General features: G+C 38.4%; 1 protein-coding gene across 3 annotated transcripts in view; it reads left to right on the top strand.

The window, feature by feature from the left end:
- LOC114026017 (tripartite motif-containing protein 14-like) overlaps positions 1 to 21503 on the top strand; it is a 35264-nt gene extending 13761 nt beyond the window's left edge. The window contains exons 3-6 of one of the 3 annotated variants that reach the window (XM_027839594.1): positions 4821 to 5054; positions 11068 to 11230; positions 13003 to 13095; positions 19565 to 21503. In XM_027839594.1, coding sequence (XP_027695395.1) covers positions 4821 to 5054; positions 11068 to 11230; positions 13003 to 13095; positions 19565 to 20100 — 1026 coding nt within the window. In that variant the 3' untranslated portion in view covers positions 20101 to 21503. Of the gene's footprint in view, positions 1 to 4820; positions 5055 to 11067; positions 11231 to 13002; positions 13101 to 19564 lie in introns of all 3 variants that reach the window. The other 2 variants (XM_027839596.1, XM_027839595.1) reach the window with 2 other exon arrangements.

The raw sequence follows: 21503 nt of genomic DNA, 5'->3' as shown, positions 1-21503 counted from the left end.
AGCAAGGTGGGCATTGAGGAGGAAACAATACAAAGATAAATAAGATGTGGTCCTTGACTTCAATAAACTTATAATTAAGTGGGATAAGATTACACAAGTAAGCAATGCATATTACAGTATTACAGTGTAAGAAATTCTTAAAGGCAACAGAAAATACTTTGGAACATGTGAAAAGGTTAGATAATGATACAGAGTAATAAGGGCTGACTAATGTTCCCAGGACAAGCAACGGTAGATCACATTCAGGGCACCTAAGAGACATGTTGTGGACATAAATAAGTTGCAGTGTTTTGTCAATGATGACTTAGGTGTAAGAAAAAGTATAAAGGATTTCATCTAAGAGATACATGACCAAAGGAGGTTAACATCATGCTGGGAGAGCTATGGATAATAGATGGATAGTCTATATATTTCAGAAGACTTTAGATATGTAATATCTAAAAAAAATTAAGAGGAAACCCCCCCTACCCACTCACTTTTTACATTGGTTAAGTCCTTTGTGGAAGAATTTTGGAAGAATATGAGCCAGTAAAATGGCAGCATGTCTTAGTGGATAGAAAGCTTATCTCAGAGTCAAGAAAACTTGGATTCAAGTTTTACCTCTGACCCTGGACAAGCTACTTTATTTCTCACTGTTGCTGACAGGCAACTCTTAAACTAAATTGCAGAACAGTTACTTATCTGCATTGGGTAGAGGAAGGATCCTCACAAGGATTTGCCTACACCAATGGAATTACAGATATAAACCAAAAGAACCAGCAAAAAAAAACAAAAAAGTGGTCTGAGAGGTACAAAAGGAGCAAAGGGATTGCAGAAGCCAAGGAAATGGAAGGTATGGCAGTAGAGGGGATAGGTAGCAGGTCAAATGCTGCAAGAAAATCAAGGATAATTCTAAAAAAAGACCATTGGGTTTTATAATAAAGAGCCCATTACTGAATTGTGAGGGAGTAATTTTAGCAAAGGAAGCCAGATTGCAAGGGGTTAGAAAGTAAGCAGGAGCTAAGCAACAGAGACACCAGATTTGGGCTACTTTTTAAAGATGTTTGGCAATGAGAGAGGTTACAGTTAGCTCAGTGGGATAAGAAGCATCAATGAAGTTATTCTTAGAAATAAGAAGAATTTGTAGTAGCACTCTTATTATAGTAAAGAACTAGAAACCAAATGTGTACCCATCAAATGAGGAATGGCTGGGCAAATTGCAACATATGGTTATAATGGAATACTGTTGTGCCATAAGACGACCAAAGGGTAGATTCAGAGAAACTTGAGAAGACTAGTGTGAACTGAGGTATAGTTAAATGAGTAGAAACAGTAGAACAATTTATTCAATTATTACAATATTGTATAGGAAAACAACTTTGAAAGTCTTAAGAACATGAATCAATGATCAATCACAAGTCCAGAAGACTGATGAGGAAACATGTTTCCCAAATCTTGGTAGAGAGGTGGTGGACATAGTGACAGGATAGGACTTACATTTTCCGACATGACCAATGTGGGAATTTGTTTTGGTTGACTACCTATTTGTTACAAAGAAGAACTTTCAATTTTTTTGTGGGGGGAGAGAGAGATGATGATGTTGAAAAAAAAAAGAATAGGAAAAATCAAGTCATTGATGAAAATTGAAAATGAACAGAAGAGAGCAGAAGGACATTTCAAGGGGGACTCAGAAAGCAGGACAGTGTGGGTACTACTGCATTTACTTTACTATATACTTTTAAAAGCTGTAGGAAATAGAGATACACTGTTCTATATACAATCCTCTTTTCTCTGTTCTTTATATGTGGAAATGTTCACATTTGTGAATGTTTGTGAAGTTCATAATGCCCAAAGATATTTTTAAGAGAATTGAGAAGATCTGAACACAGAGGGGTCAGAAGAGGAAAGAGTCACTAGAAAGGGAGAAATTGAAAATTCATAAGAAATGCTTGAAAGAACAAGATCCTAGAGGAGTGTGATAGGGGATAGCATCATTAGAACAGATGGGATAGTTATCCTTAAGCAGAAATAGAGACACCTCTTAACTCTCAGACAGGAAGGAAGGAAGGAAGGACCTTGAGAAGTTTTCAGGTTTGAAGGCAGCATCATTAGGTTGTTCATAAAAGATGACTTCACTTTTCTCAGTAATATACACAGGTGAAGTAATAAGCTATTGTTATAGGGAAGAGAAAGGGGCTGAGATTTGAAGAGAAGTGAAAAGTTTAGGAAGATTCACTGTGCAAAATGAGATAGGAAACCATTAAGTGTAGGATAAAAGGATTGCTAAGAAGCAATGAGAACCCATCAGAAAAGGTGAAGCATAAATTTGGATGAAATTGGCCTGATTTGGGGGCTGAGCAGCCTAGGAGCAAGACTAGACAAGTAGGAAGGCAGGCAGGGAGAAGAGGAAGAAAGCATTTATTAAAGGCTTGCTATTTGTCAGGCACTGTGCTAAGTACTAAGGATAAAAATGCAAGCAAAAAGATAGTCCCTGCTCTCAATGGTAAGACATCACACAAAAGAGAGCTGAAAAGGGAGGAGGGAAGGAAAAAGGTACCTGAACAGAACCAGAAGGGGAATAAAAGGAATCTGCTACTGCTGATTGTGGTGGTGATTTGCCTCAGCTCCTCATCTGTAAAATGGGCTGGGAAAGAAATGGCAAATCACTGTAGTATTTTTGCCAAGAAAACTCCAAATGGGGTCACAAAGAGTCAGACAAAACTGAAATGACTAAACAATACCAATATGCCAGGCACTGTGCAAGCACTAAGGAAACAAATACAAGCAAAAAGAAAAATAGTCCCTGCCTTCAAGGAGCTTACATTCTAATGGGGGAAGACAGCACACAAAAGGAAGCTGAAAAGGGGAAGGGGGAGGAAAAGGGTACCTGAAAAGAACCAGAAGGGGAATAAAGATGAGTCTGGGCACCTCCACAAAATGGAGGCTGCTGGAGGCACTCACCAATGGGAGAAGGGGGAAGGTCTTATAGAGTGGGGTGCTCCATGTTTAGAAGGCCACAGGGATAGTTGAGTCTTCCAGGATGAAGAGGCCCCAGGCACTGGGGAAGTTCTAATATGAGACAGCATGGTTTAGAAGTCCAGGAGCCAGAAATGAGACTGGGAAGGGGAAGGTAGGAAATGTTCAGAGCTGAAAATTAGTGCAACAAGAATAGCAGGTCAAGGAGAGTGAGGGATTCAAAGAAGTAATTGTAGATCAGTTCTCCAGGTAGTCTGGGCCCTCTCTGATGAAATTGTTTCCCTTGAGAAGGGAATCTCTACCACCCTTCTGACCATAGAGGTTGCTTTGCCACCTGTTAAGAAGGGAATTTGTGGAAAGCATTATGGAAGAAACTAGGTAAAGACCAACATCTTACACTGTATACGAAGATAAAATCAAAATGAGTACATGATTTAGATGTAAATAGTTGATACCATAAACAAATTAGGAGAGCAAGGAATAGTTTACCTGTCAGATCTATGAAGAAGGGAAGAATTTACAACCAAGCAGGAGATGGAGAGCATTACAAGATGTAAAATGGCTAATTTTGATTATATCAAATTTAAAAGGTTTTGCATGAACAAAACCAATGCAACCAAAATAAGAAGGAAAGCAGACAGCTGGAAAATAATTGTTATAGCAAGTATCTCTGATAAAGGCCTCATTTCTCAAATATAGAGAGAACTGAGTCAAATTTATAAGAGTACAAGTCATTCCCCAGTTGATAAATGGTCAAAGGATATAAACAGGCAGTTTTCAGATGAAGAAATCAAAGCTATCTATAGTCATAAGAAAAAATGCTCTAAATCACTATTGAATAGAGAAATGCAAATTAAAACAACTCTGAGGTACCACCTTACACCTATCAGATTGGCTAAAATGACAGAAAATAAAAATGATAAATGTTGGAGGAGGTGTGGGAAAATTGGGACATTAATGCATTGTTGGTTGAGTTGTGAACTGATCCAACCATTCTGGAGAGCAATTTGGAATTATGCCCAAAGGGCTTTAAACTGTGCATACTCTTTGATCCAGCAACACAACTACCAAACAGATTTTTTAAGAAGGGGGGAAAAATGACCTATTTGTGCAAAAATATTTATAGCAGCTCTTTTCTGGTGGCAAAGAATTGTACATTGAGGGGATAGCCATTAGTTGAAGAATGGCTGAACAAGTTGTGGTATGGAATACTTTTGTGCTATAAGAAATGATGAACAGGATGATTTCAGAAAAACTGGAAAGAGCTCCACAAACAAAGTGAAGTAAGCAGAACCAGGAGAATATCCACACAGTAACAACATTGTATGATGATCAACTGTAAATGACCTAGCTGTTCTCAGCAACACAGTGGTCCAAGACAATCCCAAAGGACTCATGATGAAAAATGCTATCCACCTCCAGAGAAAGAACTGGTGGAGTCTGAATTCTGATAAAAGCATACTATTTTCACTTTATTTTTTCATGGTTCTTTTTTTGGTCTATGTCTTTCACAATGTGACTAATACGGAAATATGTTTTGCATGATTGCACCTGTATAACCTATATCAAAATGTTCACTGTCTCAGTGAGGGGAGAGGTGAGGAAGGGAGTGAGAGAGAGAATTTGGAACTTTAAATTAAAAAAAAATTAATGTTTAAAATTGTCTTTACTTGTAATTGGGAAAATACTTTTCTTTAAAAGAAGGGAACTTAATGGCTCAGGGAATATTCTTATTCTCCATGTTTCAGAGGAGTATTTACCATCTCACTCCCCCCGACACCCCTTCCCCCATCCCTATCCCAACACACACATAATTGAGGAATGGATGATCAGTTGGAATTTTTTTTAAATCATTTTATTTTTAGGAACATTCTGAAGCTACCAAAATCTGGCTAACAGGAAAATTTACTGAACTGCGTTTATTGCTTGATGAAGAGGAAATGGCTGCAAAGAAATTAGTTGATAAAAACACCCAACAGGCATTTAGAACATATAATGAGCAAATGGAATTGTGTCAAGAACGAATTAACATCATAGACAACCTTTCCAGGAAGATCCAAAGAATACACCAACAGCAAGATCCTATTCGGTTGCTACAGGTAACAAGAGACTTCTTACACTGAAGTCATCAACCACTAATCTTAGTTCATGGTGATTAGTGTCTATATATATGTGGCATTTGAAGTACGTGAAGAGCCATATCTTTTTTGCTTTTTTTTCTTCTCAATTCATGTGTTGGTGCACACAAGTTCAATCACAGATTCTGCTCCACAATGAGAAAATGGGGTTGTTTGGGATACAGCATAAGACTTCATTTACAATGGAGAGTATCATTTGCTAAGGAAGCTTAGATTGGTCCAGACATTGTAAAAAGACAGAACTTTTCACCTTGCTGTTGTTCAGTCATTTCAGTTGTGTCCTACTCTTCATGACTCTGTGGACCTCTGTCTATGGATTTTCTCATCAAAAATAGTGAAGTGGTTTATCATTTCTTTCTCCAGTGGCAAACAGAGGTTAAGGTCACACAGCAAGGAAGTTTCTGAGGCTGGATTTGAACTCAGATCTTCCTGACTCGAAGCCCAGTCTTCTATCCACTGCGTCACCGAATTGCCCCCCTTTGCATTGCTGGAGTGTATTTAGGAAATCGTAACATACAAAATTTAAGGAGCAGAACAAAAAAGTAGCATTTAATCTACCCATACAGATAAGCATATACCCTGCATAGTTTATCTTAAAAGTAGACAGACAATCCAAAAATTAATGAGTCAATGGATTGTGAATAATTATTAAAAGCATGCATACATACTCACATTTTCTCTCCTTTCTGGCCTTATTGCTATGTCTGTGCACACAAAGGTAGAATTTCTAGAGAATTGTTCCAAATGTACATTTATTTTAATTCATCAGCCTCTTTTCATCCCCATAGTGGTGAGGACAGCATGATGGAATCACTTTCAATTATACTTGCAGTAATAGGGAGTAGGGTGATAGAAAGACCTCCTGGTAGTTGTTATCTGTCTATCTCCAGGGTCTATTTTCACAGTTCCATAGGTCTATAATGTCTGTAGTAACTTCATCCAGGGGTGATAAACCCAAAAGTAAAAAAAAATTGGTTTAGTATAGTCAAACTCGAATTCACTTCAACAAACACTTATTGCCTGCTACACAAACTAGCATTCAATTCAATAAACATAGTATCACTTACTATATGTAGTGCAAGGAAGCTAGGTGGCGAAGTGGATAGAGCACTAGGCTTGAAATAGGAAAGACTCATCTTCCTGAATTCAAATCCAACTTCAGACTTACTAGCTTACTAGCTGTGTGACCCTGGGCAAGTCACTTCACCCTGTTTGCCTCAGTTTCCTCATGTGTAAAATGAGCTGGAGAAGGCAGTGGTAAAATCACTTCAGAACCTTTGCCAAGAAAACCCTAAATGGGGTCATGAAGAGTTGGACATGTCCGAAACAACTAAACAACAAGAATGTGTAGTGCAGCATGGAGTTCTGAATAGAGAGCTAACCACAGGGTCAAGAGGATGTGGGTTCAAAACCTGCCCCTGACGCTTTCCAGCTGTGTGACTCTGGGCAACCCTTTAGTGCCCCAGGCAACTCTCAGAGACTATAAATGGCAGAACAGTTGCTAATCTACATCTGTGGAGGGAGTATCCTTGCCCAGAGTTTCCTATCCCAGTGAAATCACCAGTGCTGGTCAAAACTTTCTCCACAATTTTTAATCTCAGTTGCCTAGAGTACTTAGAGGTTAAGCAACTTGCCCAGAGTCACACAGCCAGTATGTGTCAGAGGAGGAATTTGAACATAGGTCTTCCTAGCTTTGAGGCCAGTTTTCTATGTACTATACCCTGATGCTTATGTTTCCTCTCTCTTCTGTCCCTCCTGCTATATCAAGGTACACTGGAGAAAAATTTCTAGAAACTGTTAAGAAGCAAAGACCGGTTTTCTCAAAAGAACTGGAAAGAAATAGTTAAGGATGATTGATGTTGTTGAGTCGGTTCAGTTGTATCTCACTCTTCAAGGCCCCATTTAGGGTTTTCGTGGCCAAGATACTGGAGTGGTTTGCCATTTCCTTCTCCAGCACATTTTGCGGATGAGGAAACTGAGGCAAACAGCGTTAAGTGACTTGCTCAGGGTCACACAGCTAGGAAGTATCTGAGGCTAGATTAGAACTCAGGTCTTCCTGACTCCATTTCCTGTGTTCTATCTACTGCACCACCTCATAAAGTTTGTGCACATAAGGATCTAGCACTTAAACTTTCAGATAGTTTTCTAGTTCAGTAGAAAGATGTAAATCTATACAATACAACTTCTACAAATTGAGAATACATTTCTTAACAGAAACTCTAAAGATGAGAAGCATGAGGTATAAAGAGTTGACCTCATAATCAGGAAGACCTAGGTTTAAGGTCCGCCTCTGACACTGATTGTGTGACCTTAGGCATGTCACTTAACTAGTCATTGTCCCAGACAACTCTATAAGACTGTCAGTTGCAAAGTGGATGACCCCAGTGACTTATATTGATAGCAAGAGCTTCCTCACAAAGTTCCCAACAGCAATTAAATCATTGGTCAGGACAAAAAAAATACCAACAAAACCCCTAAGGATACAATATAGATAGGCTAGCATTTTTGTAAATGGGATGGAATTAGATTGCCAATACTGTATCCAGTGGGACCTAAGTTAACATGAGACCACATAGGCTTCTTAGCTTCAGACCAAAGAAACAGACCGACAGACAAACAGGAAAAGACAGACAGACAAACTGGAAAATACAGATAGAAAAAAAGAGATAGGTGTCGTGTCACTTTTTCCTCTGCCCACCAGGAAGAAAAATCAAACAGAGAACACAGAACACTTCTGGGTCCTTAAATCTTTTCTGCTACTTTTAGTCTACTCAGGTCATATTCTGTAAAATAAACTTTCTCCTCATTAAGAGTCTTGATAGTGTATTACCTTAGCCTTGCCAAGGGTTGGGAAAAAAATTAATAACTTTTCTATATTCCTAGATCTATGCCAAATTTTAGACAAATGGGAAAAAACTTTTTATTCTTTTTAAGTGTTAAATCAATTTTGAATCAAAGAGCTCCAACTATATTAAAAAAAAGAAAGAAAGCCATTTCTCCAGTTCAGTCACATGCTTCCCACTTTCCCTAGCCTTGGTATTCTGGCTAAAGCTATGATATCTTTAATGATATCATGACTTCTTCCAGCAGCTCCTCATTGGTAATATATTATAGTCCACTCACACCCACCATGTACTTTTTCATTATCCTTTGGGTGACCTACAACTGTAATTCTTTGGACACTGTAGTATTTCATAGCCATATAAAATCACCTGAAGAATATCATTATTAAAAAGATGGGGGGCAGGTAGGTGCCACAGTGGATAGAGCTGTGGCCTTGGAGTCAGGAGGACCTGAATTCAAATCTGACCTCAGATATTTGACACTTACTAGCTGAGTGACCCTGGGCAAGTCACTTAACCCCAAATTGCCTCATCAAAAAGAAAAAAAAAAGATTGGCTTTTGTCTCAGGGAGAAGCTTGGGGTCATTAAAGGTTATTGCTTCATACCCCAAAGGCAGTGTTGCCCACTTTGCTCTTCAGATCTGAGCCTTGCTGATTGTTTGTCCACGGTGTCTATCCAAGACATATGCACTGATGGACAGATAACTTGTCCATCCACTTGGTCATTCTTCATGCACTTGATTTTTCCTGTGTGAATAATTAAGCTGAACTCTCTGGAATGATTATGAATCTCATTTAAGAGACCCTACAGTGTTCAAGAGCTTGATTCAATAAATATATCCTAGGATCATAGATTTAGGGCTGAAAGGGGAGCATCATCTGCAACATGGAATATCTGGAGGACCATCTTTAGGAAATCCTTCTAATATTCCAACAGTGCCCTTCCTTAAAAAAGGAACCTTTGAGGTCATCTCACTGGGCCTCTCATTCAACATAGGAATCTCCCTCAACACCAACACTCTCAAGTGGGCATGCACCCTGTGCTTGAACAATTCTGGTAATATAGGGTTTAGTAGCTCAAAAGGTCTGTCATTCCATTTGGGGACAGCCATTAGTCTTCTTTATATTGAGTCAAAATTAGTCCTAGTTATCCCTTATGGGGATAAGCAGAGTATCTCAAATTTCCTCTTCCATATGACAGCCTTTAAGATAGTTGACAACCTTTCATTATCTTCTCTGGTCTAAACTTGATCAATTCCCACAACTGCTCCTTATGTTATACATTTCATAGATAGAGAGTTATAGAGATGGATATATCATATATAATATTACATTCTAATTTTATGTTTATATTGTTGTCATCCCTTTCCATCAGACTGAACTCTCCTCAAGACCAGATTAGGTGTTATTCTATCATTCTTAGTACTTAGCACAGTGTATGGTAGATGCTAAATTAATGTTTGTTGGCCATGGCATGGTTTTGACTATTCTGAGGCCCCTTCTCTGGATGTTCTCTAGTTCATTAGTGGTCCTCTTATCATGTTGTGTCCTGATCTGAATGTAGTATTATTAATGTGGTTTTTCCAGGTCAGAATAGACAAGACTTCCTTTCTTCAAGCTGCCAGAAAGTGTATAGTTGCAGGTAGATTATACGCTATCTTAATACATCTTATTTTCTCATTTTTTTAATTCCTTTCAGTTATCATTTTGTCAAGCTACATGATATGCTGGGAACGGAGCTGACCTTGAGGTCAGCTTGTGACCCTGGGCAAGTTACTCCTTTTCTCTAGGCCTCAGATCCCTCATCTTTCAAATAGGGATAGTGTTATTGGCAATTTCTCATAGAGTTGCTATAAGAAAAATGTTTCATAAACTTTAAAGTACTATAAAAATGTGAGCCCTTGACTAGACTTTTTTCAGTAAAATTGAGCATTTTGGAAAAATAAATTTTATTATGTTAAAAATATGACATATATAAACAGCATAATATAAATATATTTATAAATATTATACAATTATATTTACAAATGTAAATATAATATATAAGTAGCCATGTATAAAAAATATATTGTTTGTAGGCATATGCTAATATTTTCAAGCTAATGCTTCAAGGACTTTTTCTTTCTTTGGTGTAAGTGCTCCTGTAGCTGACATTTAGATAAAGCTTTAAGGTTTACAAAGAGTTTTACATAGTTTATCTTATTTGAGCTTTTCAGCAGCTCTGTGTGGTAAGTACTGAAAGTTTTATTATTCCCATTTTACAGATATAGAAATAGAGGTTAGTTAACTTGTCCTTGGTCTTACATCTAGTAAGTGTCAAAGGCAGGATTTGAACCCAAGATTGCCTGTCTCCTACTCTAGCACTCTATCCATTACCTGACACTGCCTCTTCATTGACACAGATAGTAACTCTTTTGCATTTTAGTAGAGGATCTCTGAGAGTTGTCATTATAGAAATACTCATTAGCATGGAATGCTGCCTTCCTAACTTACGAGTCATGGAATCTTTGGCTTTCTTTAAGACTTACCTCTAGCACCATTTCTTCTAGGAGGCCTTTCCTAGACCCTCCTCTTCCCCCTTCCCCCAGTTGGTATTGCCAACCCCTCCTAAAGTTATACTCTATCTACTCCTATTTTTTTTAATACTCTGATTTATACATATTGTCTCCCCCTTTAAAATGTAAGCTCCTTGAGGGAAGGGAATGTTTTTGTTTATTTTGGCTTTGTATACCCAGTATTTCGTATAGTACCTGGTGAATGGTAAGCTCTTAATAAATGCTTGTTTATTGACAGATTAAGGAGCCTCATCACACTTAGCTAGACTGCTATTTGAATGATAGACATTCTGTACCCTTACTCAAAGCCTTTCCAGCTTAGAAGGACCTATCAATGCTAATGGTCTCCTAGAATAGCTTTCTAGAACATAGGGTCACTTCCACATCACTTCCATACCACTATGAGGCACCAGAGTAGGACTTCAGTGGAGGGAATCCAAGCTAAATAGCCTAAAAGTCAGTGGAGGGAATAGACTTCTGAGTTTTTTATAAGTGGGCATAAAAAGGGCAGTGACATTCTTTCCCCTTTCACAGATTTGTTTAAACCAAACATAAAATCAATTTTGTTACCTTTAGGAATATACAGCATCAGAAAAGGAAATGATGCAGCAGATGATTCCTACAGAATTATTCCATCCAATACCTGTCAAGTTTGAGCATGCTAAGACCTATTACAGGAACTTAGCAACAGCTGTTTTTACCACTCTGCAGATGCCATTGGATGTCCGCCTTAAAGAAGGTAAGTAATTTTTTACTTAACCTAATTTCTTTGCAGACAATGCAGGATGCTTTTGCTTTCTGACTCACACCAGGTCTCTTTAGCCCAGATAAATCTGCCAAACTAATCTTCCTAAAATGCTTTCCATCATGATATTCTTTTGCTCAAAAAAAAAGTTCAGTGATTTCAAAGACTTACAAGGTAAAGTTCATATCCCTTGACCTTGACTCAAGGCCCTTCAGAATCTGGTCCCATACTGTCTTTATTCGGACTACTGCTCCTCTAAAGAAATCCTCTTCTCTAGCCCAACTATTTTGCTTACCATCCTCTTTGTTCCTACTCATGCTGTTTTCCCTGTCTTTCTCACTCAGTGGCTCATTCATTCAGTGATCATTTATGGAGGCCTACCAAAGAAGGAAATACTAATACTAATACTCCTTCATAAGTAGAAATGTTTAGATAATTGGAGCAAAGAGAATATTTAGTTATCTAGGTTTCTTCTACTTTTAAAATTCAATTTGGTTTGACAAGTATTGATAAAGTGACACCAGGGATATACAGACAAAAATGAAAAGAGATGCTGCCCTTAAGGGGTTTACATTCTTCTGGTATTTATAAACCTATGAAACACCAATAGTGGGCAAGGATCTGGTATACTAGGGATCAGCTCTTTCTCTGGTTTGTTGGAAATGGTTTTAGTGAGCAAAGTAAAAGAACAACAAGATAAAACCCGAAGGGAAATTAAATAAATCCTCCTGGGGAAAAGTACTTGACAGAAAAATGAAAAAGACAACTGAAACAATGAATAAAGAAAGAAGAAATAAAAGGCACACAATACATAAACATTTGAGGGAGAGGTAAAAGAAAGTGAGAAGTCTCCAGAAGAATAAATAATATAACAATAAGACACTCAAAAGCAAAAATAGATCTGTTCCAAGTACTTTTGGAGTATTCAATAAAATTAACAATGTTCTACACATAGTAAGTAAAGGAGTGAAGGAGGAACAAAGGAAGGAAAGAGGAGAGGAGGCAGAGAGGGGAGGGGAGGAAAGAAGGAAAGGAAAGAGAAGGGGAGAGGAAAGAAAAACAAAAAAGAAGAGGAAAGAAAATGGTAGAACATAGGAGAATGAAGAGGAGAAGAGAAGAAAGGAGATGCTAAAGGAGAGGAGAGGAGATGAGGAAGAAGAGGAGAAGAGATGGGGAAGGAGAGGAGAGAGAGGAAAAGGAAAAGAGACGGGGTGGGGGTGGAGAGGGGAAAGCAAGGGAGAAGAAAGGAGAGGAGAAAAGAAGAGAGATTGTACCACCTGTTTTTGTAATTTCTTCTTGATCAGGTGCAAAAGCATGCATCAGTACGGCCCAGGTACCACTGACTTAACTCATACCATTGATCCTAAATTTATTTGCCTGTAACAAAAGCTTGTTATCTGACCCTACCTCATCTCTAAAACACTATGCCCAGCATCTTGCTATTTTGTATGTGCCCAAACACTCTTTTGCACTTGAATTTCTTAGGAACTGTCAGCCCTACCTAACTCCTTCTTGTTCCAGTTTCCAAGACTTCCTTTTTGACTAGAATAGTCTCTCTCTACCTTTCATCTGGTACAGACTGAGACTACCTTCATGTATTGGGACCAGTAAATATTTCTTCTCATCCTAACTTCCTCCTCAGTCACCCATAATACAGTGAAGTTAAAATTTACATCAGAAAAAAAATCAAATCCACTACAAACTACCTAGAACAGGTGAGTTGTTTTTCTGGATACATAACAAAAGTGTCTTGCAATTTCTTCTAGATACCTGCAGCCAGCTTTCTGTATCTTCCCAGTCAAAACCTGGTACATTGCTGAAAACAACACCCACACCTGAGCGTTCACTCTTCTTAAAATGTAAGGTAACATTAGTATATAAAGGAACATAGAATATGGTAAGACTAGCATAAATCTATGACTCTATTTGTACATACAAATTGAGACAGAGTATCCTTTTACTATTTTTAAATGTTTTCCCTGTCGAAACAAAGTATATTAGTTGCATTTTAAAGCATTACAATCAATGTCAGTCATGTAAAGTCCAACAATGTTGAACCACAACACCCCTGCCCCAAAGGATTTTTAAAGTCTGAGATGAAATTTAGCAGTGATAAATGCAAAGTCCTGCACTTAGGCTCTAAAAATCAACTGTGCAGGCACAGGATGAGAGTGAAAATAGTCCATGTAAGATCACCAAGTATTTTTGGTGGACATCAAGTACTATCTGAATTAGTGGTGCTGCCTAATAGCCCCAAAAAACTAATGAAATCTGTATAAATAGAAGCATAGTGTCTAGAATATGGGATATGATTTCATTCCACTTTCCCCTGGGGAGAACACATCTGAAAGTGTCCAGTTCTAAGGGTCACAGTTTGGAGGAGACACTGATAAGCTGCATCATGTTCATAGGTCAGCAACCAGATAAAGAATGATTCAAAATTATAGTACATATATGTTAGTTGGAAAAATTGATCTCATAGTATTCTAAGATTATAGATTATCTATTCCAACTCATTTCATAGATAAAGAGACCAAAGTCTAATAAAGGCTACGTGACTGAAAGGAAGCCTCATAGAGAAATGAACACTAGACTTGGAGGTATGAAAACCTAGGTTCAGATCCCACCTCAGATACCTAATTTTTTTTTGCTCCTAGGCAAGTCATTTAACTTCTTGCAGGCTCCCATTCCTCATCTGTAAAGTGAGAATAAAAATAGTGGTTGTCTCTATGTGTGTGTGTGTGTGTGTGTGTGTGTGTGTGTGTCTGTGTGTGTCTGTGTGTGTCTGTGTGTCAGGCCCAGGATTTAAACACCTTTTCATTAATGAATTGTATTCTTTCCACTATTTCATACTTTTTCTCATTTGGGGTAAGAGATAGCATGGTGAGAGACATCAGGCTAAAGAACACCCCCCCTCCCCCCAGTTTAGCTTGGAAGAGAAAAGACATGACAAAAAAAGAAGGCAAAGAGGAAAGACAAAGAAGCGGCATGATGGCCATCTTCAATATTTGAAGAGTTATCATATGGAAGAAGGATGCCATTAAGTTTGCTTGGCCACAGATGGCAGAATGGGAACAATCGACAGAAATTACAGGAAGGCATTTTTCAGGTCAATATACTGTAAAGGAAATCTCTAAGAATGAGAACTTGTCCAGAAACAAAATGAGCTGCCTCAAGGGAGATAACAGGTTACTAGAGGCATTCAAATGAGAATCAGACACAGTATGACCACTAGTTGGATATTTCCTCATGGGTTATGGGTTGCTTCAGGTAGAATTTGGACTCTTAGTTCCCTTCTAAACACAGTTCTATGATTCTGGAGCCTGGTCAAGAGTAGAGTAATTGATGAACTGAGGATTTTTTACCTGGAAAAGAAAAGGCTTTGGTAAAACAACAAGGCCACAAGCACTTATCAAGTACTTACACATTTCACCGCATGATCGTCACAGATTTTATGCCAATTTTTTAAAAAAGTGGGGTGCAACCATTATGTGAAGCTTTTAAAAATTGTGCCAGTATTACTTAAAAATCATTTATTACTAAACTGCATCATTGGCAGATGAGCTGTACAGTTTGGCTACTGAGGAAAGATGCAAGTCTTACCATATCACATGACTTACTCATGGCAGCTTTGCCTGCTTCCCTTGGCGTCTACAGCAAGGTTAAGTGACAATACCGTTAGTACTGCAGCATTCTAAACAAACCACGTGAGCTGGCTTTCAGAAATATACTGACAATGAGCCTGCACTGAGAATTCTAGGCGTGGGGCTCACAATGGGCAAGAGATAAATGCATATCCATATGTCTCTGGTGAATACATTACTGCTCTGTTTACCTCTTAAGCGGCGTGACAGCTGGGATTCTTATAATCTAGCCACTGCTCAGATTCCTAAAATCTAGCCACTGTTTATATTCTTATAATCTAACCACTGCTTACTCATGTTTAGACTCCTTAAGAGTCTGCCCAACGTGACAATGTTAAGCGGCGTGACAAACAAAATTATACCATGTGACAATTACACGATAAAAGGTTATAAACCAGTTTTTGGACTGGAAAAACAGGGTTTGACTATTATTAAGTGGCGATGATTATGTGGTGAAATACTCAGGAGGACCTGAGTTCAAATCCAACCTCAGACTAGACATTTGACACTTACTAGCTGTGTGACCCTCAGCAAGTCACTTAACCCCAATTGCCTCACCAAAAAATAAAAAAAAATTTAAAAAAGGAAAGAAATACAGTACTACATGCCAGGCACTGGAGATGTGAATATAGTATAAGCAAAAAGAAAGACCATTCCTGTTCTCAGGGAGCTTCCATTCTAGTGAAGATAACACATAAAAGGGAACTGAAAAGAAAGTGGGGAGTAGGAGGAAGAAGGTACCCCACAAGGGGAGGGGAGAAAGATGGGGGCAAAGTTCAAATAGTCAGAACCACAATTAGGAGGGGAATGGAGCATGGCTGGCCTGGACCCATCACAAAATGAAGCCCCCAAGGAACAACTCACTAATGGAAGAAAGAGACCAATATGGCAGAGGAATGATTAGCAGTTTAGCTTTTGATAGCTGTTGAGTATTTGAAGCATTGACTGCCATGTAGAAGAGGGATTACATTTCTCCTGCTTAGCCTCACAGGGCAGATTGCAGCTATGCTCTTCAATACCTCTGTCTATCCTTTGTTATACTATCATTGTAAAGGACACTAGGTATAATCACTGAACAAGTCTGTCTTGTAAGAATAAATCCATAGAGCAGGGCTGAGTCGCCCAGAGAAAGAGAATGTGGTAATACTGTATAATGTTCAGATTCAGTCCCCCTGACCACTTATTATAGAAAGGCAGGTCACAGATCTATCAATACTTGTTTGGCCTAAGGTAATTTCTTATATCCCTTGTGAGTACCTACCAAGGTTACTGTTTGAGAGAACCTGCAACTTCATCCTTGTATCATAGAGCCTGAGACAAACAGGGAGATCTAGCAACAATAACAATCCTTCCTTTTATGTTCCTATACTATATATGGGCAGCACAACATTATGTACCTGTACTACAAATGGGCAGCACTAGATAGAGGGCCAGCCTGGGAGTTAGGATGACCTCTGACCTTTACTGGTTACGTGACCCAAAACAAATCACTTAACTTCTCAGTACTTTACATTGCATAAGAGTTGATGTGCATTGGTAGAGAGAATTTCCCCACCAGGAGTTCTCTGAACTAATGAAATCATAAGTCCAGGCCTCAAAATAATAAAGAGAAGGAAGATGAAGAATCTTATCATTAGTAGAGTGTATTTTCTTGTGGGGAAAATCCCTCTACTGATGAAATCATTGGTCCAGTTCTACCTCCAAAAAACAGTATACACAGGGCACAGATACAAATCATGCCCCAAGAAAAGCCATAAATCTCTCCGAAGACATCATAGGAAATAGATAAAATGATCCTTAGTAATTACTCTGGCCCACATGATGAAATGACAATAATAAAGGATATATTAGCCCAGTTTTTAACGTACTGACATAGGTTGAAATGGGGTGAGAGTCAGGGGATGGATGCCTAAATGTGGATGCTGGATAGAATCATAATTATTAGAACTATAAAGGACCTTAGAGATCTAGTTCATTTGATGAGGAGACTGAAATTTAGGCCAAGGAATTTGCCTGAGGTTATCCTATAAGCAAATGGCAGAAGTAAGACTTAAATTCAAGTGTCCAGATTCACTTTCCAGTGCTCTTTCTGCCATGTCATTGTGTTATCCACTTTGGGGTGGTATTAGTGTGAGTGAACTTAAATATAACTTCATGCATGCTCCAGTTAATCATTACAAGTTTCTGAAGGCCTTCCACGTAAAAGTATCTGAGTACCTACAGAGTGTGATGATATCAAAAGGAGGAGAAAGATAAGCAGGAACTCATTCTTTGAACTAATGCAGTCTTTCCCAAGTAGGAGGGAGTTGAAGAGAAGAGTTCATAAGTGACATAGGGAAGAGAAGATATATCTTCATAGCTCTGACAGAGACAGAATGTTTTGAATTGCTTTTTATGAAGTATGAAAAATTGCTTAAGAGGATACACATACCCAGGTTAATATTTTAAGAACCTTAAAAATGATACACTGAGTCAGATCCATGGCTCATCCAGCTCAAGATTCTACCTCTCACAGTGACACCAAGGGACAACCATAAAAGGATATTATTAGGGGCAGTGTGGTGGTGTGGTTAGAGAGCCAGTTGTGGAGTAATGAAGACCTGGATTCAAAGTCCTGCCTTTGGCATATATTGACTGTGTGATCCTGGGCAAGTCCCTTAACCTTTCAATGCTACAGGCAACTCATCGTGACTATAAATGCAATGCAGAAGCCCATCTGAACTTAGGAAGAATTTTCTTGGCAGAGGTTTGTTATGCCAATGAAATATAGTTCTAGAAAAGAAAGAGAGAAAGAAAGAAAAGAAAGAGAAGGAAAGAAAGAAAGAAATCTCCCTCAAAAAAGAGAGCATTATTTTTCTCCCTGATAGCAGTATGTATAGTAGAAAGAGGCCTAGTATGGGAGTCAGAAGAATTCAGTTTGAGTCCCAAATCTACCTATGTGACCTTCGTCAATTCACTTAACCTCACTGATTCTCAGTTTCTTAAACTGTAAAATGAGGATGGTAATAACCACTTTAAGAGGCATTGGGACATGGTGGATAGAGTTAGGAAGAGCTTAGGTCAGGCCTTACTTCTGCTACATCATGTGATCCTAGACAAGTCATTTAACTTCTCAGCGCCACCAAACAACTCTCTAAGACAATAAGTTGCAAAATAGTCAATGGAGTTTCCTGAAATAATGAAGTCATAATTCCAAGCCTAATAATAATAGTGAGGAGGAAGAGGAGGAATCCTGTAAACTCACAAGGATGTTGAGACGATCAAATGAAATCCAGTCTAGGAAAAAAAAAAACATAAAGTGATGTAATATTGTCAACTTGAAGAAGTTAGGGGTATCCCTAAATATGCTTATTTCTCTTAGAATGGATTTTCCATGAGTTTGAGTTTTCCAAACACCTTCTTTTGAAACTTTTTTTGTATATTTTTCCCAGCTCTTACCACCACCTCTTGGTGTAGTAAATTCCATAAATGAACACTTGTTCTATAAAGTTAGGGTTCCCTTTATGTGTTCTAAATTTATCTCTTCCTAGCTTGAAGAGGAATCTTTGCTTCTGGGCTATGATTCCAAGATTTGGTGAATAACATTTATGAATTAAGAAACCTCATATCCTCCTATGTAGCCTTCATCTTTCCAAACTTGTCTTTTTAGTCTGTTCTCATTTTGCAGAATCTCAGAGTTGGAAAGAACCTCAAAGTCCAGCTAGTCTAATTAGTATCTGGCCAAGTGTCTCCTCCATGAAAATCTGTTCAAAGTGGTCATCCATAAACCAGAAGAAACCCAACTACCTCCCAAAGCACCCTATTCAATTTCTTGATCACTCTAACTGTTGGAAATGTTTCTTTACATCGATCCTAAATTTGCTTTGACAGTTTTCACCAGTTAAGAAGAGACAGCTTGGTGAAGTAGATGGATTATGGGCCCTGAAGTCAGAGCATGTGGGTTCAAATCTGACCTCAGTTTCCTCATCTCTAAAATGAGAGGGTTGAACCAGAGATTCATGAGGTCCCTTCCAGCTCAAAACCTACTCTTATATTCCTAGTTCTGCCCTCTGGAGCCAAGCATCACAAGTCTAAAGTATCTTCTATGGGATTGACTTTTAAACGTCCTACCTACCCACACCCACCTCCAATCCTCAAGGCTTTTCTTCTCAGGTTAAATACCTCTAGTTCCTTCAAATAATCCTCATCTAACATGATCACAAGAACTTTCAATGTCCTAGTATCCCTTTTCTGGGTGCTCTCCAGCTTATTAATGTCCCAATATGTAAGACCCAACACTAAGCATAGTATAAGTACTCTGGGATGGGGAGGTAAGGAGTAGGAAGCAAGATGACTAGCAACTTCTATACCATTTACATCTACAGTCCCATTTAATGATCATAGCCCTTCATGATGATGTCTGTAATGATTTCAAGATTCTCACTCATTGAAGGAAGAGACAAATTTTTCTCATATACTGACAAAAAACAGAAGCATAAAAAACTTGCTAGAATTTAGAAAAGCTTTCAGCACAGCTTGAAGCAAAACCAAGTATCAGATTAATTTACAATTAAGCAGAACATCCTTTTAGGAATATTTCTGATTATTCAGGTATTTTGTCGTTGTTGTTGTTGTTGTTGTTATTGTTGCTTTGCTGTATTTTGGAAGGAACGGATGATTTGTTGGGGCGTTGTCTTTTAAACAGATGCCAGAATCCCAACCCTGGAACCAGACACTATGCATTCCCGGCTGCGATTGTCTGATGACCGTTTGACTGTGACCTGTGTTTTGATTGGCAAGATTCAATTATTTAATCCCCAGAGGTTTGATAAACTGTGGCAGGTGCTGAGCCGGGACTCTTTCTTCTCTGGGAGTCATTACTGGGAGGTGGACTTACTCAAGTCTGGGATAGGATGGTGGATAGGGGTGGCTTATTCTTCCATTGGACGCAAAGGAAATTCTGAAGCTAGTCGTTTGGGGTTTAATAGAGAATCTTGGTGTTTAAAAAGATTTGATATGGAATACTGGGCATTTCATAATGGAGAAAGAACACGAATACCAATAGATCATGATCCTGAAAGGATTGGAATTTTCCTGGATTACGAGGCTGGAATTCTCTCTTTTTATGATATGACATGTGGTGTGACACACTTACACACATTTTACTCAAGGTTCCAAGAGCCACTTTATCCAGCACTGAGGCTATGGGAAGGATCAATAACCATACGTAAACTGCCCTAGGGCCCCCGCTAATCCCAGGAAATGATTGGTCCCAGTGTAAGGATAAAGGATACAGGAGGGGACTCTCTTTGCAGACATATGGCTGGTGCTATGATGATAACAATAAAAATGATCATTAGCATTTGTACACTTTAAAGTTTGCAAAGTGGTTTATGTAAACATTATTTCATTTGAACCCTATGAGGCAGAGACTCTCAATATCATTACCCCATTTTACAGATGAGGAAATTGAGACCCAGTGACTTCCTCATGGTCACACAGCTAAAGTGTTAGAGGAGAAATTTGAGGCCAGGTCTTCCTAACTCCAAGTTCAGCATTCTATCCCCTGTGCTTTCCTGAGAATAGGTACCTCAAACCCACTGGCTGTTTTTCAACTCTTTACTACCCTTCATCCTTTTGTCCAATCAAACATATAATCAGATGAACAAGTCTCCGGGAAGAAAAGAAAAGATTTGAGTAGGATTGTTACAAATAGATTTTGTGATATGTTTATAACAAACATGAAGTTTGAAGCCATTGCTTTAGGGAACCAGGCTATATAGGCATATGGGTATGTCAAGTAGGGTAGTAACTCTAGGGATGCTAGGCAGTAATGTTTATTACTATTAAATAGTAGTAATACTAATAACAATTAGCATTAACATTACTAGTAATGTTATTATACTAGGTAGTAATGATAATGCTAGGTAGTAATATTTATTATAACTAACTAATAGAAATATTACTAACATTATCAGTAATGTTATTATACTAGGTGGTAATGCTAATGCTTGGTAGAAATGTTAGGGGATAAAACAAAGAAAAAGGATTAAAAGAGATTAGGCCCAGCATATTGAATCCATAATGTGTTTCCTAAACTGTGGGTACCAACCCCATATGGGATTTTGACCCACAATTTAAGAAGTGCTAAAGGGATCTTGAGTGGAAAAAGTTTAAGAAGTCCTGAATTATTAGACCTAGGGTGCAGAGTACTTAGCTTAACCTTGGTCCTGGAATGGATATCTCGCTGCTTTATGCTGATTTTTATTCAGCTGACCAAATTGCTTATGTAGATAAAAGGAGACACCAGAAATATGATATTGTACCAGGACTATCAGTAGTTTATGTAACTATAGACTAGAAACTAAACAGAGAGTCTAAAATGTAACTAGTCCTAGGTTAAAGGACTCTTGGGTATGGGTCATTCTAATCAGGGATGCTGGGATCTGCCAAGCTGATGAGCGAATCAGGGAAAATTAAGAAGAAACCCTCCCGTAGGAAAGCAGGTGTACCGATTTTTTTTTATTGTGATGCACAGTTTCTATAAGGGACTTAATGGCTTTTGACCTTTACTCATTCAGGACTCCCGACCTGGGCAAATAAATGGCAAGACCTGATTCAATAAAGCAAATGATTCTTTCTTA

This window comes from Vombatus ursinus, unplaced genomic scaffold (assembly GCF_900497805.2).
Source record: "Vombatus ursinus unplaced genomic scaffold, bare-nosed wombat genome assembly UNPS02014832.1, whole genome shotgun sequence".
In the NCBI taxonomy this organism is placed as follows: Eukaryota; Metazoa; Chordata; class Mammalia; order Diprotodontia; family Vombatidae; genus Vombatus; species Vombatus ursinus.
This window is presented reverse-complemented; position numbering and strand designations above follow the sequence as displayed.